This window comes from Lepidochelys kempii, chromosome 1 (assembly GCF_965140265.1).
Source record: "Lepidochelys kempii isolate rLepKem1 chromosome 1, rLepKem1.hap2, whole genome shotgun sequence".
NCBI lineage: Eukaryota > Metazoa > Chordata > Testudines > Cheloniidae > Lepidochelys > Lepidochelys kempii.
The window spans coordinates 210,668,254-210,684,766 of NC_133256.1; the positions used below are offsets into that span (position 1 = coordinate 210,668,254).

Here is a 16,513-nt window from a genome sequence, read left to right on the forward strand (position 1 = left end):
GAGACAGAGAGAGCAAGCTCACAATGGTGTTTCTAAGAGGGAATTCGGATCATGGCTCCCACAAGCTGTCTATGAGGAGCTTCATTAACAGTCCAGTTGCCCAGCCTCTGACCTTCAGCTCCTCTTCCTTTCTCCCCAAACTCACAGATGCTGATCTGGAAATTCCTGCAGTTTCTCCACATAATGGACTGTGCACAGTAAACAACAGACATACTTACTAGATAAATCAGACACAGGGTCAGGACTTGAACCCTGACACTTCAGTTCCAAAAACTCAGGTCCCTGCCTCTTGAAGAAAAGCTCCCCTAACTAGTACTAATAGTAGGTCCCCTGTCCTCTCTGTGGGCCCAGCTACAAGACAGCAACATCCAGCCTTCACTCAGAACCAGTACCTTACAACCTCAGCCATGGATTATCAAGTGATTCATGACAAGTGGTTGATGACTGATTATTGATTGTTAATCCTAAAACAGAAAAAAAACTATGTTAAAGTGTCATTTGTACTGAGAGTACATATTAGTTCAGTAGAACCTCAGACTTACGAACACCAGAGTTACAAACTGATCAGCCAACCACACACCTCTTTTGGAACTGGAAGTACACAATAAGGCAGAAGCAGAAACAAAAGAAAAACAAACAAAAAAGCAAATACAATACATGTTAAATGTAAACTACTAAAAAAATTTAAAAAGAGAAAGCAGCATTTTTCTTCTGTATAGTAAGAAAGCTGTATCAAGTCAATGTTCAGTTGTAAACTTTTAGAAGAACAATAATGTTTTATTCAGAGTTACGAACATTTCAGAGTTATGAACAACTTCCATTCCTGAGGTGTTCATAACTCTGACGTTCTACTGTAATTTAGAGTAAAATGTTGTAATTATCCAAGCAATTATCCAACAATTAAAATGTTGTAATAACCAAGCATTGCAATCCCAGGAAATTCAGTTATGGTTGCACTTAAAAGATATCCAAACATGGCTGGACTCGCACAGTTTGGACACCCAAAGAACCCTTAACTTTGCACTATATGGACATCATGCAAAATATGATCCAAAACCCAGTTTTGTCCAGTCTGGGACCACAGACTCACAGTAATCATAATTGTATGGTCATTGCATGGTGTCACTACAGGGCAGAGTTAAGGTTATTTGAGTGCCTTAACTGTGCATTTTCAGACTTGAACATATTTGGATTTATTTTAAGTGTAAACTTAACTCTAAATTTCCTGGATTTGTATTTCTGTGTTTTGGGATAAATACACCCTCCCTGGAGTGGTTTTTGTCCTTTTATTACTGATACAAAATCTCTACCTTAACTCCGTCATAATGTAGTTTTTGTTTTAACATATAAGCACTGGTAAATTACCATATGGCTTTTATCGGCAGAAGAGCACAGCCATTTTGGGTGGATGGGTGTTAATCACTGACTTCATGTGATGCTTTCCAGGGGCTGCATTCGGCCGTCTCATTGGTGAAATCATGGCATCACTCTTCCCTGATGGGATCCTCTTTGATGGCATTGTTTACAAAATCTTACCTGGAGGATACGCCGTCATTGGTGAGTCTCTTTTTTCTTTTTTCTATCCCTCCTCCATGAATCCCCTGGTCTGCATGACACTGTCTTTCCTCTTCCCCCACAACTGGGAAAGGTGCAGCAGCCCTGACAGGAGCAGTGAGCCACACTGTCTCCACAGCAGTGATCTGCTTTGAGTTGACGGGTCAGATCTCCCACATCCTGCCCATGATGGTTGCCGTCATCCTCGCCAACATGGTGGCCCAGAGTTTGCAGCCCAGTCTCTATGACAGCATCATCCAGGTGAAGAAGCTGCCTTACCTGCCTGACCTGGGCTGGAATTACATAAGGTGTGGTACCACCAGTGGGGATTGGGGAGAGGAGGGAGAACACAGCAGAAGAGGGTCTGGCAATGGGAAATGAAGGGGGATAGGCTAGGCCACAAAGAAATGGAGCAGGGATGGGGGGTGGCAGACACATAAATAGAGTGGGATGAGGCAGAGAAACAGCGGGAGGGCAATAGAGAAGGAGGTGATCATCCATGAGGGGCGGGAGCAGAACCATGCCTTAGTAGAAACCCAGTTGGTTTGTGGATGGTCTCACTTCCCCTGTAGTTACTCCCACATGCAAGTATGTATCTGGCTGTATAAAGCACACACCTGAAAGGAGCTCCTGTTTTGCTTTCCTCTTTGGGAAGCTTTTCTTTTAGACATATTTGAATGGTATGTTAACCCCTCTCTTTATTTTCTTTGTTCCTCTAGCAAATACAATATCTTTGTTGAGGATATTATGGTCTGTGATGTGAAATTCATCTCCTCTACTTGTACATACCAGGACCTGCAGACCCTGCTTCAGAGCACCACTGTCAAGACCTTGCCTCTGGTAGATTCACCAGGTACGCAGTATGGGGAATCTGACCTTTTCTGAAGCCTTCCTTGTTTGAAAGAGTCTGTCTCCAGAGGTATGTAGTTTGGAAGATAGGGAACCAGCCTGGGAACCCAGTGATGTGACCCTAGCTCTGCTGCTGATTTGTTGTATGACCTTGTCCGAAAAAACACCACCATCTCCATTCCTCAGTTTCCCTATCTGTAAAATGGGAATGATCATGCTCCTTATCCACGTGGATAAAGTGCTTTGAGATCTTTGGATGAAGAACATGATTAGTTTTCTGCTTTGGTTGGAATGGATGTCAATTGGCCATTGTGGTAGAGACACAGGATTTGGCTGTAATGCCACTCGGGGGATTCTCTGCTGAGGCTGTTGGAGAAGACAGACCCTGTTGTTCTCTCTGGCTCTGTAGCTGCCTTTTCTCACCACACAGGGATTCCCCTGTCACAGAAGAGACTGGTGACTATAATACCTCTAGTTGTCTGGGAGGGAAAAAACTCAGGCCTGAGCACTTTTGAGAAGAAGGGATTGCAAGGAGGGTTTCACAGCTGGGAGTGGGATAGGCATTTGTTGTGCGGGTTGTGAGGGCAGCTTGGCAGGGTGGGGCACTGGGGAGTGAGTGGGTGAGGGCAGAAAGCGGGAAGGAGACTTTGGCCAAAAGTTTTGGCTGCAGGGATGGCTGTTGTATTTCAGAAGGAGGCTGATCTGATTCATTGTCAGGCAGAGATGGGGCTCAGCAGCAATTCGGACTTGTGGGAGGTCAGTTGGCTGGGGTGTCATGTCAGGGCCATCTGTTGGGTAGCAGAAGGGAGAAGGAGTCAGGAGTGTTTTGTAGAGGCCTCGAGCTGGGATGAGTATGAGGAGGACCTCTTGCCACACCATCTTTGGGATCCTCAGGGCTAATGTGGCCAGTTTGGGCAGGGAGTGTTGGCCCACACACATCCTTCGACTGGCTCCCCATGTTATCTCCTCCTGCAGAGTCCATGATCCTGCTGGGCTCAGTGGAGCGGTCAGAGCTGCAGGCTCTTCTCCAGAGGCATATTGGCCAGGAACGGCGCCTGCACATCATCAAGGAGATGCAGCAGAAGCTGGCTGAGGCGCCCTATGACGGGCACAGCAAAGGCCAGTGGGCAGCCATGCCCAGTTGGAAACGCGAATCTTTTGCTTTTGTGGATGAGGATGAGGATGAAGAGGAGAAGGCTGAGGTAAGGAGGGGAGGAGCGAGAGACTGAGGTGGGGAGATGAGGGGGAGAGAGAGAGTGAGCCCTGGTCTACACTAGAAACATGTCTGTATAACTCCGTTGCTCAGGGGTATGGAAAATCCACACCCCGAGTGACGCAGATATACTAACTGAACTCCCAGTGTAGACAGCACTATGTCCCTGGGAGGGATTCTCCCATTGCCAGCATAGCTACTGCTGTCAGGGAGGTGGAGAACCTACACTGAGGGGAGAGCTTCTCTCGACAGCGTAGGCAGAGTCTTAACTACATGCTACAGCAGCACTGTATGCGTACACGAGCCCTGAGAAGCAGAGAGGCACTGGGAAAGGGAGGGAAAGGAGCTATTCAGGGTGATTCTTGTTTTATTTCCTTTCCTTCTGTAGCCACCTCAGCAACCCTCTCCTGCTCCCAGTCACCCTGAGGAACCCAATGGCCCAGTGGCGCCTCATAAACCAATGCCAGAAACACTGGGGCCCCAGGAAACCCCAGGTATTGTGACCTCCAGAGTGCCCCAGCTTGCCACGTCCCAGTCAGCACTGGGAAAGCCTCACTGCCTATTGCTTGTGTGAGTGTGAGGGGCTGAGGCTAGAGCTGGCTGGAAAATTTTCACTGGAAAAACTATTTCAAAATTATTTTTTCACCAAATTGTGTCAGTTTTGACAAAATTTACTACAGAATTTTTTCTCAAAACAAAAATGTTTTTGTTTCATTTTGAAATTTTGTTTCAAATGTTATTTTTTTCATTTTTACATTATTTTTGCTTTTCTTATAGTGTGTCCTGACATGTCCATATGAATAGTACATGTAATGCACTACTGTTATTAACATGTCATAATATAATAGTGGAGCTAGTTTATTTTTAAAAGTAGCAGCTGCTCTTAATGATTTTAACAATATTATGCACAACTACTACTGACGTCAGGAAGTAAGGTAAAAATTGCATACAGATGAAAAATAAAATAAAATTCAAAATGAAAATTTGACATTTGAAATGAAGATTCACAGTTCCAAAACAAAAATCCAAAACTTTCTGAAATGCACATTTTCCAAAATGGACATTGTATAGAAATTTGTTTCATGGGGAAAGCACACAAATTTTGAATATATTTGTTTTGTTCCAATTCAGAATGAAAACAAATTTCAAAATGTGGAAATTTCTTGCAAAATGGAAATTGTGAGGTTTGACCAGCTGTAGCTGAGACACTGTGTCTGTTTGTATGAGTGATGATGGGGAGGTGCTGGCTGCTGTGAGCTTATCTGCTCTCCGCATGTTAAGGGGATTGTGTTGAAATACTATCTGCAATGTGCCTTGTTACCATATACTATGAGCATGTGACTTCCTCTGTAGCCTTTTGTAGACTCGTGGTAATGTGGACAGATCAGGCTCACCAAGTCTGTCTCCCTCACATTGCAGGACTCATCACACCGTCTTTCTCACTAATATCTCTTCTAGCCAGCTCTAGAGAACCTGTGGTGAAGTTGCCACCACCACTTGCCCACCTGCTCCACATTGTCCTGCCTGTGAAGACTCTTGTCCTGACATCTTATCCTACATTTTCATCCTTAATAGCTTAGACTATCTCCTTAGTGCCATCTCCTGAGGCTGAATGGCCTCCCTGCCCCACATATACACACATCTTTACTTATCCAGCTCCGTCTGTGGGGTGTATGTGCAGTGACATATTGTCTTCCCCAGTTTGGAACCATATGAGCTGAGCTCTCCTGACTCTAGTCACGTCTCTCCTCTGATCCCTGAATCACATTTGTTGCTCCATGTTGTAGTTTCTCTCTGTGCCTCCTGTGCACAGAGAGAGCCTAATGGTGGCTAGCTCCTGAGGGTGAGCAAGGAAGGCAGGGCTCCTGGCTAGTGTTTGTAGCTGTCCAAAAGGGAAGAGGGGAGTTGGGACCATAGTCTCACTCTCCACCCTACCCTGGCCAGTGGAGCTGGCTGGCCAGGGAAGAGAGCACTTCCTTGCTGCACTCCATTGGGGTGTAGCATTGGGCACAATCCCCTTTCTGCAGCACCACCAATGTGGGCCAGTGCCTTTAAGGCACAATAGGGTCCCTTATATGCTCAGTGTGGTTGCAGAGCAGTATACCAGCTAATCCCCCTACTTACCAGATGGCAAAGGTTTACTTGTCTGAGGAATAGTCACCCCAAGGAAATTGGGTGGGGGGGCATTGCTTGAGCCATTTTAAACAAGGCTAGACAAAGCCCTGCAGAATAGATTGCAGGGAGCCATCCTGAGGTGGCAGGAGGAAGAGGGGATGGAGCAGATGTGCCCGAACAGGGCTTTCCCCTCCCTCATTTTTATTCCTGGGTCACCATCAGCTTAAAATCTGCGTATCAATATCAGCTCTCCTCTCTTCTTGTTCCTATCAGGATGAATAATCCATGGTCCTTTCCATTCCCAGCCTCAGGCCCATGGTGTTATCCTTGACCCCTCTCTCTCCTACACCCCTCACATCCAGACTGTTGACAAATTCAGCTGCTGCTTTGTCTATGATGGCATCTCCAGATCCCATCCTGCCCTGTCTGTCCCTGCTGCCCAAACCACATTCCTGCCTCTGCCACACCCTTTTTGCTCCCCTCTAATTTAACCAAAATGCTGCCAGACTCCTGTTCTTCACCCACCACTCTGACATCATCACCCCTCCTTTACGAGTCCTCTCAGGGTCTCTACAACCCTTTCTGTGTGAACAGCATGGCACTGGGACCTTGCACGTGGGTGACCCTCTGCTTCTGGCCCCTTCTTGAAATCATTGCTCTCTGGATAGCCACCTTCCAAGGCTCTCTCTTTGCAGAGTTAGTTCCCCTCAGTAGGTAGGGGATATTGCATGGATTAGTGTGGTTGATTCCTGCCTGTCTCAGATCTTGCCCCATCAGCAATGGAATAGTGTATTCTGACTGGCTGGACCCTTTCATACTAACACTGAATTCTCCCCAGCCTGCCTTGGGCGAGGCCTGGTGCCTTGTGTTTAGTCTCTCACTTGTCCTCGTTTTTTCTCCTCTTTGTTCATTCTCTTCCTGCAGCCAGGAGTTTCTGGAGCTTGAGGCAGCTGATCCAGCAGCTTTTGTGTCATTACAACCGGCCACCAGAGATGGAGAGTGTTGCCCAGGTTAGGGACCCAGAGAGCTCACCTGCACAGTAATGAGGGAGGGAAGGTGAAGGAAAGAAGGCTCCCTCTGAGAGGTCTTGGTCATAGGGTGGGGGCAGTGGTGTCAGAAAGGGAGATGCATGAATGATGCTGAGTGTCATGGCGTCACTGGGCCAATGCTCTGGAACTACTCCATATGAAACCAGTCAGGACTCTGGGGTAGCATGCCTCCTCTCTCTGAGCATACTGTTGCCAGGGCAAGAAGCTTACACAGCTTCGACCTTCCTGGGTTTGACCTCGGAACATTCAGCATCCCCTTCCAAACTGTGCACTTCCCACAGCGAGTCCGCCTGGGCGGGGAAGCCAGAGGTCCTGTACTCCAACTCCGCAGTCAGCAGTGACTCTCAACCAGCATAAAACAGTATAAAACAGACTTTATTAGTCGACAGGAACACAGCGTAGAACAGAACTTGTTAGCACGGAAATCAGTGACTTTCAGCCAAGTCCATCTTGGGGGAATCCTGGGCCAGATGCCCTGGACTCCCCGCTCCAGTCCCTCCAAGCAGATCGGCCAGCTACCAGCGACCCAACCTCAAAGACCCCCATTGCGCCTCTTCCTGGTCTTTGTCTCACTTTCCAGGCAATGTGTCACCTGGTTGCATTCCCCTCCTGGGGCTCAGGTTACGAAGGGCACCGGCTACGGGCTGGCAGCTGGAGCAGCCTCACCTGCTTCTGAGGGTCTCAGTCAAAGTCCCACCACCTAGGCATTGGTGCAGCACAGAGGGAAACTGAGACACACACAGTATTCATGAAAAACAGTAAGACTCACATAGGCTCACAGACCACATAACAAGGGAAAATCCCCTCTTTGTTACACTGAGCTCCTGGTAAAGCATTAGGGATTTCCGCAGAAGAGAATGGCTATGGCATGCATGGGGAAGTGAGGATCCTGCTGGCTAGGTGCTGTCTGTGCTGCCAGTACTGAGAGAGACAAGGTGGGTGAGGTCATATCTTTTACTGGACCAACTTCTGCTGGTGGGAGGTACAAGCTTTCGAGCTATACAGAGCTCTTCACTAGCTCTGGGAAAGGAAGCAGACTGCAAACTGCAGGTACTGAGGCAGGCTTTATGATGATCTGTTCAGATCTAAAGAATGTATAGGCCAAGGGGGCTGTCCAAAAGGCATCCTAAGCAAAACCCCACACCAAACCAGAACCTGCATCAGTGTGCAGGTCAGAAGCATCCCAGTGCACAGATTCCGACCTCCATGACGGTGACATCTGGGGAAGGACGAGGGCCCCTGAGTATCTGGGGGGTGAACAGTGGGGATTAGGGGGAGCAGGAAGCGGGGGATCCTGAGTATAATGAAGACTTTCTGGGCTTAGGGATGGGGTGGGGCGACAGGAGGGTTAGTTGCCAGAGAGTGGGTGATACAGCTGAGATTAGGAATAAGGGGGTCTTGTACTCCGGGGTTCTCCTGTGGAGCTAGAGCTGCATACTCTTTCACTGACCATGGCCGTGTTTTCTGTTCTCCCCAGGAGTCTGTAGAGGTTACAGATACAATGAAGCCAGAGGAGGTAAGTCTGGATGAGGAGAGGGGGGGCGGGCTGATCTCTCCTCTCACCCTTGGAAGTTGTCTCTTTCCTGGGAGGGTCCAGTGGCCAGGATATGCTCATATGCTACAAGGAGAGGCCATCCTGAGAGAAACTATCCCCTCATCCCATGGAAATGGAGCAGCCTATCCTGGAGTGACTGAAGCAGGAAGGAGAGACAAGGAGCTCTCATCCCCTCTAAGCAGGCCTGGGGAAGCCCTCACCTTCCTGGCTATTTTTCTCACTGTGTGTCACTGTGTGTCACCCTTGCTGGGGGCATCTCAATCAATGACACCTCTAGTGGCTGCAGCACCACCAGGTTTCCAAAAGGGAGGCTCCAGCTCATGCTGGAGGGATGGGAAACCTCAGAGGAATAATATATTGGGGGCGGCAGATAGGGAGGAGCGGGAAACAGCAGCAGGAGACTGGGGAGGCTTGGAGTATGGGCTGGGAGCAGTGTTGGTCACTGTGATTGTGATCCCCTCTTCCCTGTGTCAGATAGATGCTTGGGAGCAGGACGAGCTGAATAAGGAGGTGTGCTTTGACAGCTGCCGCATAGACCCCTCCCCTTTTCAGCTAGTGGAGAGGACTTCCCTGCACAAGGTGGGTCGGACCTCCCTCCCAGCTACAGTCCATCCTTCTCCAACTTGTCTGTCTCTGTGCTAGCCCACCCCAGGGCTCATCCCCTCCCCTCTCCCCGTCTCCCTCCCCTCGCTTTGCATTTTTCTCTCTCTTGCTCTCTCTTTGTTGCCGTTGCTATCTGAGGAGCTCACTGAGCTCCCATCAGCACAGTGTCTGACTGCAGTCTCCTGGAACGTGAGCAGATTAGTTTAATAAAAGAGCTTCAGAGAACCACACTAGGATCCAGCCAGCCATTGCATTAGTGTTGGAATTCCCTCTCCCAGCCTCTGGGGGCTGTCTAGATACACATACATTAGCACTGGGATTCCCACTCTCAGGCACTGAGTGCAGAAGCAGCCACACCTTAGGTGTTTGTAAAAGCAATGATACAGTAATGATGGGTTTCATACATTAGCCGGTCCACGTGCAGCAGTGTGGGGTGGGATTCACACTCCTGGCTCCTCTCGGACCAGGGATCTCCATACCAGCACATGAATCCTGGGATTCACCCTCCCTGCCTGAGAATGCCTTTATCATTGTATTTATTAGGGGTCTATCACTGATTATAGCATTGCTGGAATCCACACTCTCAGTCCCAGAGCACAGCAGGATCTACCCCACTGTGCATTGGTCCCTGCTGGGTGGACTGGGATCTGATCCCTCGTAGCCATATGCCAGGTGTGGGGATGTGAGTTAGTGTGAGAATGTTCTGGGTGTCCCTAAAGCATCCCAAGCATGCACCAGTGTGACCTGAGGGGAGTCCTGGCTGATTAGAAGTCCCAGGAATAAAAGGAATGTTTGAGCTGTATGGGACTGCTGCTCTGGGCTAACTACTGGTATATACCAGGAGTTCCAGGTCCTCCGGAGTCCCCACTACCACCCTGCAAGTGCAATGAGACTACCCACCAAGGATTAACATTAGATTTCCCACTCCTAGGGCAGCTTCTTACCAGGGTGGTGCCAAACCCAAAGGAATTTGAGTTGGGATTCCCACTCCTAGCTTTGGAGCCCAGAGGGGATCTCAGGCCTAGGCTTAGCACCAAGACTCTCATTCCCAGCCTTTGAGGACATCAAGCCCTATGCAACTGGTAATGGAGATTCTCTTGTGTTTTCTCCCACAGACACACACCTTGTTCTCCTTGCTGGGCCTCAGCCATGCCTATGTGACCAGTAAGGGGAAGCTGAAGGGAGTGCTGGCTTTGGAAGAGGTAAATACAGTCAAGTTTTCGTGCAGACACTCCCACCTCCTGCTCAGCCTCAGACATTCTGTGTGTTATCGCAATATCCCACAGCAGGCGAGAACCAGCTTTGGGATGGAAGTTTCAGCTCTGCAGTCAGTACATTTCCTAGCATTCCAGTTTTGAGTCGTGGCAGCACACTGACTTAGCCCTTTTCCCTTCTGAGGGGAGAAATTCCGTTTCTGGATGTGAGTTTTTCAGAAGGGGCCTTAACAAACTAAGGGCCTGTCTGCTTTACATGGATATTAAAGATCCCCTACTCCTTTTTGTGAGAGACAGGCTCTTACCTGTTTGGCTCGTGCCGAATCCATTTAGCCAGTGTCCCTCCCAGAAGTGGCTACATTGAGATGGCATGGAGTTTGCCAAGTGCTGTGGGATGAAAGGCACTGTAGCAATGCAAAATCTGATCTTTCCAGGGGCTAGTCTCCTGCCCCCTTATTTTGGAGAGTAGCTGAACTGTTGTGCTGTGGTTTATCAGCTGCCCTTTAATTCCTTCTCTGTTCCTCTAACCTTCTGCCCCTCCAATAGCTCCAGAAGGCAATTGAGGGCTCCACGTGCTCTGGTGTCCGCCTCCGTCCGCCCCTCGCCAGCTTCCGTGACACCAACAGGACCTCAGTCAGCAATGACCAGAGTAGCCATGTTTCACAGGTGTGGAGCCGACAGGACAGCTGTGTGGTGCCTGTGAGAGGAGCTGCAGACTCAGGAATGGGGAGCCCACTGTCCTCCAGCTCCCCTTCCCCACAGCCTCCGCCCTTCCCTGAGGAGGGGAAGGGGCTGCGCTCTGTCTCAGCTGCTGACGCTGAGCTGGAGGAGATGGAGCTGTCTGGCCCTGCTGCTGAGAACATCTCAGACATCCTCAAGGATCTGAGCCTGCGCTCCACGGACCTGGAGGAGGAGGATGAAGAGGATGTGCCCCTATAACCGGGAGGAGGAGGGGATGTCCCACTCCACTCCCTTCAGCGAGCCAGCCCTGCTACACATGCTTCTCAGGGAGAGGCCTGGGGACTCTCTCGCCAGTGCTCCAGCATCCGCAGTAGCTTAGTTGGGGGAGGAGTCACAGGACTGCCCTTTTGTCTGCTGCCCTCACTGCCTGGAGTGTCGTACTACCTGGGACAGATGGGGGTGTGTGTGTGAGAGTGGGGAGATGGACTCCCCCAGGTGGCAAGGGGGTGGCTGGGATTAAGGCCCCTACTCTTTCTTTCCCAGCACTCATGGTAAGCATGTGGGGGAGAGGCAGCAGGAACCGTAATCAGGCATGGACACCACCTGCTGCAGGGGCAGACAGTCTGGATAGATTGTGCCACTGTGAGAGAGAGGTGGGGAGCAGATGGGGGCCACAGCCCTTCCTCTTCTCCATTCCCCAAACACCCTGCAGAACAGCATGACTTTCTCTGCTTCCCCCACCCCCCAACAGTTCCTGCAGGAACCTCCCCACAACCCAGGATTTCTGACTAGTGAAAATTCACAGGGCCAGGGGGATTGTGCAGGCAATGAGAGGGGAGAGGGCAAGACCCCTGAGCACCATCCTGTACAATCCACCTAGCCACAGCTGTATCCCCTGAGATTGTGGGTTGAGCCAGCCTGGCACCTAGAGACACCCAGCATCCCTGGGGTAATAATAGCTTTATAAACAGTGGCTCATTCATTAGCACGACACTCTTTCCTGCAGTTCCTAACGGTGGTCGCCATCTTCCCAGACACCTCACACGCACACGCTGCCCACACTTGTATCCTAGAAGCAACTTTCTATCTCAGAATCCCAGCACTCCATGCCCCTGCAGCCCCTTCAGGCCCCTCTCCCATCCTGTGCACCAAGAACATTCTTGTCCAGAAACACTGGGTCTTGTTCTGGATTCTTCCGCTGTTATTTTTCTTGGTGGGAGGAATGCTGGGGGCTTCTCCTGGGCCTGCCAGCACTGCCACAAAGAAGGAGCTTTCTTACTGCTCCCATAAGCATGGTTGGAAGGGAGGAAAGGCTGCCTGATCTGTGTCACTGTTCTTTAATATACTCAGGACTTTAAAAAAGAATTGGACGGGAGGAAAGACTCCTTGCTGTCCGGTTGGCTCGCTGAAGTCTTTAAGCAGAATGGCCAAGATTGGAGTGGGTTGGTCAGAGGTCACAAATGCATGGGCAAATGGCAGTAAGACTATATATATTTTTATCTTTCAGATATTCATGTGTTTGTTTCTGAACCACTATCAGCAATTTCTATGAAGTTATAGTCTTAAAATATAAGATCGTCCACAGAGGGGGATTGTGGGCTGGGAGCAGGCTGATGAGCCACTCCCCTGCCTTCCCCTTTGCTAACACAGGAAGGCCCCTGTCTTTAAACACTGCTCTCTCCTGCTTCTCCAGGAGTGGGTACCTTCCACACATCTCTGCCAGTACAACTCAATTGTAACTTGCAGCACCCTTTGCTATTCCAGTTCCATCTTCACCTGTGTCCGGAGGAGAGACGCTGCAGCAGCTTGGTGCATGCATGTGACACTCTGACTCTGGGAGATGAGAGACTGCCAGGCTAACTCACTATCCCTGCCAGGTTTTCTCAGTACAATGGCAAAATTCAATGCTGTAGGGTCGGCAGATTTCCCCAGCCATTGTGCAGCTTTCTACTGTCAAATTTTTATAAAAGAAACCAGGAGCAGTCCCTGGGGCTCTGCCAGACACAATCCCACTCATCAGGCTGTGAGGAGAGGAGATCCCAGGCACTTTATGGTATGTCCTGATGCCTGGCCAGGTGCACCTCCACGAGCTGGCTGCCTGGAGACTATGACAAAGCCAGAGGCAGCACGTTTCGCAGTTCCTGCCCTGTTCCCTGTTCTGGGAGACATCTCAGAGACAACTGGGAGACATCAACTATGTTGGGTTTGCCAGGCTTATTTAAGCAGATGGTTCCCCTGCAGTGCTCCAGAGGCAGGTAAAATCCTGGGGCACCTGCCAATATACTAGTGAGAATTCTTCCTTGGCCTCAATTCTAGCAATTAGGCTTGTACATGTAAACAAAAATCCTTTCTAAAGCTGGGGGTCTCCATTGTGACCTGACCTGGCCTGTGTCCAGCTGGGGGCAGTTATATTGGGGAAGAAAGGGTTTGATTTAATTCCCTGGCAATCCCAGGGTCCCTGCCCAGCTCACCCTTCCCTCTGCATTGGAATCTCTGCGTTCTATGTCTGTCCCTCCCCTTTGGGGACAGATGCTTTCTCTCATACTCTTTTTTGAGCTGGTGTTTATTTTTTCCAGTTTTACGTAGAGGCAACATAATTTTAAGACTAACACAAGTAAATAGAAGGGGGGTGGCAGCCTCATGGCAGCAGCCCAATTCACAGAGACTGCCTCTCCCCCAGGCAGCAGTGCTCAGACAGGCCCTGTTTCCTCCCTGTCCCCATGGGGGGAGAACAGAGTAGCCACCCTTTTTTTCTCTTTATCTTAAAGTTTTAAAGCATGGGGAAGTGGGAAAGAAAGAAAACAATAAAGGCTTATCTTCTCGTAAAGTACCTGCAACTATCTGGTGTGTCATGCCCCATCAGCACTAGGGCTCTGTGAGCTGCCACCAAGCCTGAGTTCTTACCTCTCTGGGATGGCAAGGTCTGTGGCTTGGGCTGATGTTGAAGCTGGCTCTTTAAATCAAAAATCAGAGAAAGGGAGAAAGGTGTGTGCATGAGAGCAAGACAGAGACAGATACAGACAGAGAAGCGATAATTAAGTCCCAGGCAGACTGTGAAGAGCTACAAAAGGATCTCTCATTATGGGCAACAAAATGGCAGGTGAAATTCAATGTTGATAAATACTAAGTAATGCACATTGGAGAACATAATCCCAACTATACATATAAAATGAAGGGATCTAAATTACTTGTTGCCGCTCAAGAAAGAGATCGTGGAGTCATTGTGGATAGTTCTCTGAAAACATCCACTCAATGTGCAGCGGCAGTCAAAAAAGCAAACAGAATGTTGGGAATCATTAGGAAAGGGACAGATAATAGGACAGAAAATATTATATTGCCTCCATATAAATCCATAGTATGCCCACATCTTGAATGCAGATGTGCAGATGTGGTCACCCCATTTCAAAAAAGATATAGTGGAATTGGAAAAGGTTCAGAAAAGGGGTATGGAATGGCTTCTGTATGAGGAGCGATTAATAAGACTGGCACTTTTCAGCTTGGAAAAGAGATGACTAAGGGGGGGATATGACTGAGGTCTATAAAATCATGATTGGTGTGGAGAAAGTGAATAAGGAAGTGTTATTTACTCCTTGTCATAACACAAGAACTAGGGGTCACCAAATAAAATTAGTAGGCAGCAGATTTAAAACAAACAAATATTGTATTGCAAGTATTTCTTCACACAACGCAGTCAGTCTGTGGAACTCTTTGCCAGAGGATGTTGTGAAGGCCAAGACTATAACAGGGTTAAAAAAAGAAATAGATAAATGCGTAGAGGACAGATCATTAAAGTGGCTATTAGCCAGGATGGGCAGGGATGGTGTCCCTAGCCTCTATTTGCCAGAAGTTGGGAATGAGTGACAGGAAATGGATCACTTGATGATTACCTTTATCTTTTCATTCCCTCTGGGGCACCTAGCATTGGCCACTGTCAGAAGACAGGATACTGGGCTAGATGAACCTTTGGTCTGACCCAGTATCCATATCGTTCTTATGGTCTTAAGATGGGAACCGAGAAATACAAAGAGGGGGAATCTTGGGCTTGCACACAAAGGGCTGGGGCAGCTCAAAATATACCTCGTAAGGCCTCGTATACACTAAAGAGTTTTTGTCTGTGAGCTAGGAGTGTGAAAAACTCACGCCCTGAAATAGCTAACTGTCTAGATGGTAGTACTGCTGGAAAGGTCTGGGGGTTATATTGGATCACAAATTGAATACGAGTCAACAATGTGATGCAGTTGTGAAAATGGCTAATAGCATTCTGGGGTGTATTTACAGGAGTATTGTATGTAAGACACAAGAAGTAATTGTCATGCTCTGGTGAGGCCTCAACTGGAGTCTTGTGTCCATTTCTAGGCACCACACTTCTGAGGAAAGATTAGAAAACCTGGCCATGTCCTGTCTTAGAAAAGAAGCATGAGCAAGAATGTGCTAACTGCCTTCAAATGTGTAAAGGGCTGTTTTAAAGAGGATGGTGATCAGTTGTTCTCCATGTCCACTGAAGGTAGGCAAGTAGTAATGGGCTTAATCTGCAGCAAGGGAGATTTAAATTAGATGTTAGGATAAACTTTCTAACTATGAGGGGTAGTTTAAGATCTGGAACAGGCTTCCAAGGGAGGTTGTAGAATCCCCCACACTGGAGGTTTTAAGAATAGGCTGGACAAACACCTGTCAGGGATGGTCTAAGTATACTTGGCCCTGCCTCAGTGCAGGGGACTGGCCTAGTTGACCTACCGAGGTCCCTTACAGCCCTACATTTCTATGATAGCTATGCTACAAAAGCCCTGGTGTACATGCAGTTATATCAGCAAAAAGTGATTTTGCAGTATAGCTATATCAATACAGTAACCTATGATGCATTTGAACACCTGGAATAGACTTCCACTTCAACCGTTGGGCAAAAAAGTAGAACTGGTTGTGGATTCGTATACCCTAGGATACAGCATTGATAAGCCCATTACTGGAATACTGGCTCCAGTTCTATTATCCACTTTGAAAAGAATGTTGAAGAATTGGAAAGGACTCAGAAAAGACTTACAACAATAATTAGAGGTCTGGAAAGCCTGCCTTACAGTAAGAGCTATAAGAAGCTAACTGTTGAGTTAATCCAAGAGAAGGCCAAGAGGTGAGTTGATTGATTCACGGGGAAGAGATTTTTTGATCTTGCAGAAGGCATAACAAGATCCAGTGGTTGGAACCTGAAGCTAGACAAATTCAAGCTAGAACTAAGGCATACATTTTTAACTCTGAAGGTAACTTACCAATGGATTTGGTGAGTTTTCCATCACTTGGCGTTGTTAAATGAAGACTCGATGTCTTTCTAAAAGGTACATTCTAGCTCATCCAGAAGTTATGGGCTCGATGTAGAAACTATTGGGTGGGTTCTCTGGACTGTGTTATGCAGGAGCTCAGTCTAGATGATTATAATGGCTCCTTCTGGCCTTAAAAGTATAAGAAACCATTTCTAGGCCCTGTTGAAAAGGGGATTCATCATCTGGAAGTACTGAGGCCAGCAAATAGAACAAGGGAAGGAAGCTTGTGTCTGCTTGATCCTGGGGGCCAGTTCAGTCATTGAGCTAGTAAGATCAGACCCCAGATCTACCTCAATGTGTACCTCAGCTGATGAAGTGCCTAAAGGCCTTGTGGGAGCTGGGGAATAATCAGGTGTAGGAATCCTTTG

At 48.3% G+C, this 16,513-nt stretch overlaps 2 protein-coding genes across 2 annotated transcripts in view; one reads left to right on the plus strand and one right to left on the minus strand.

Annotated features, from left to right (window-relative positions):
- Window positions 1–11,091, plus strand: part of CLCN1 (chloride voltage-gated channel 1) — a 53,251-nt gene extending 42,160 nt beyond the window's left edge. The window contains exons 14-21 of the mRNA XM_073331061.1: window positions 1,447–1,557; window positions 1,649–1,862; window positions 2,274–2,407; window positions 3,379–3,605; window positions 8,258–8,296; window positions 8,810–8,914; window positions 10,054–10,140; window positions 10,699–11,091. Coding sequence (XP_073187162.1) covers window positions 1,447–1,557; window positions 1,649–1,862; window positions 2,274–2,407; window positions 3,379–3,605; window positions 8,258–8,296; window positions 8,810–8,914; window positions 10,054–10,140; window positions 10,699–11,091 — 1,310 coding nt within the window. The remainder of the gene's footprint in view (window positions 1–1,446; window positions 1,558–1,648; window positions 1,863–2,273; window positions 2,408–3,378; window positions 3,606–8,257; window positions 8,297–8,809; window positions 8,915–10,053; window positions 10,141–10,698) is intronic.
- FAM131B (family with sequence similarity 131 member B) overlaps window positions 1–16,513 on the minus strand; it is a 116,137-nt gene that overhangs the window by 4,577 nt on the left and 95,047 nt on the right. The gene's annotated exons all lie outside the window — the stretch shown is intronic.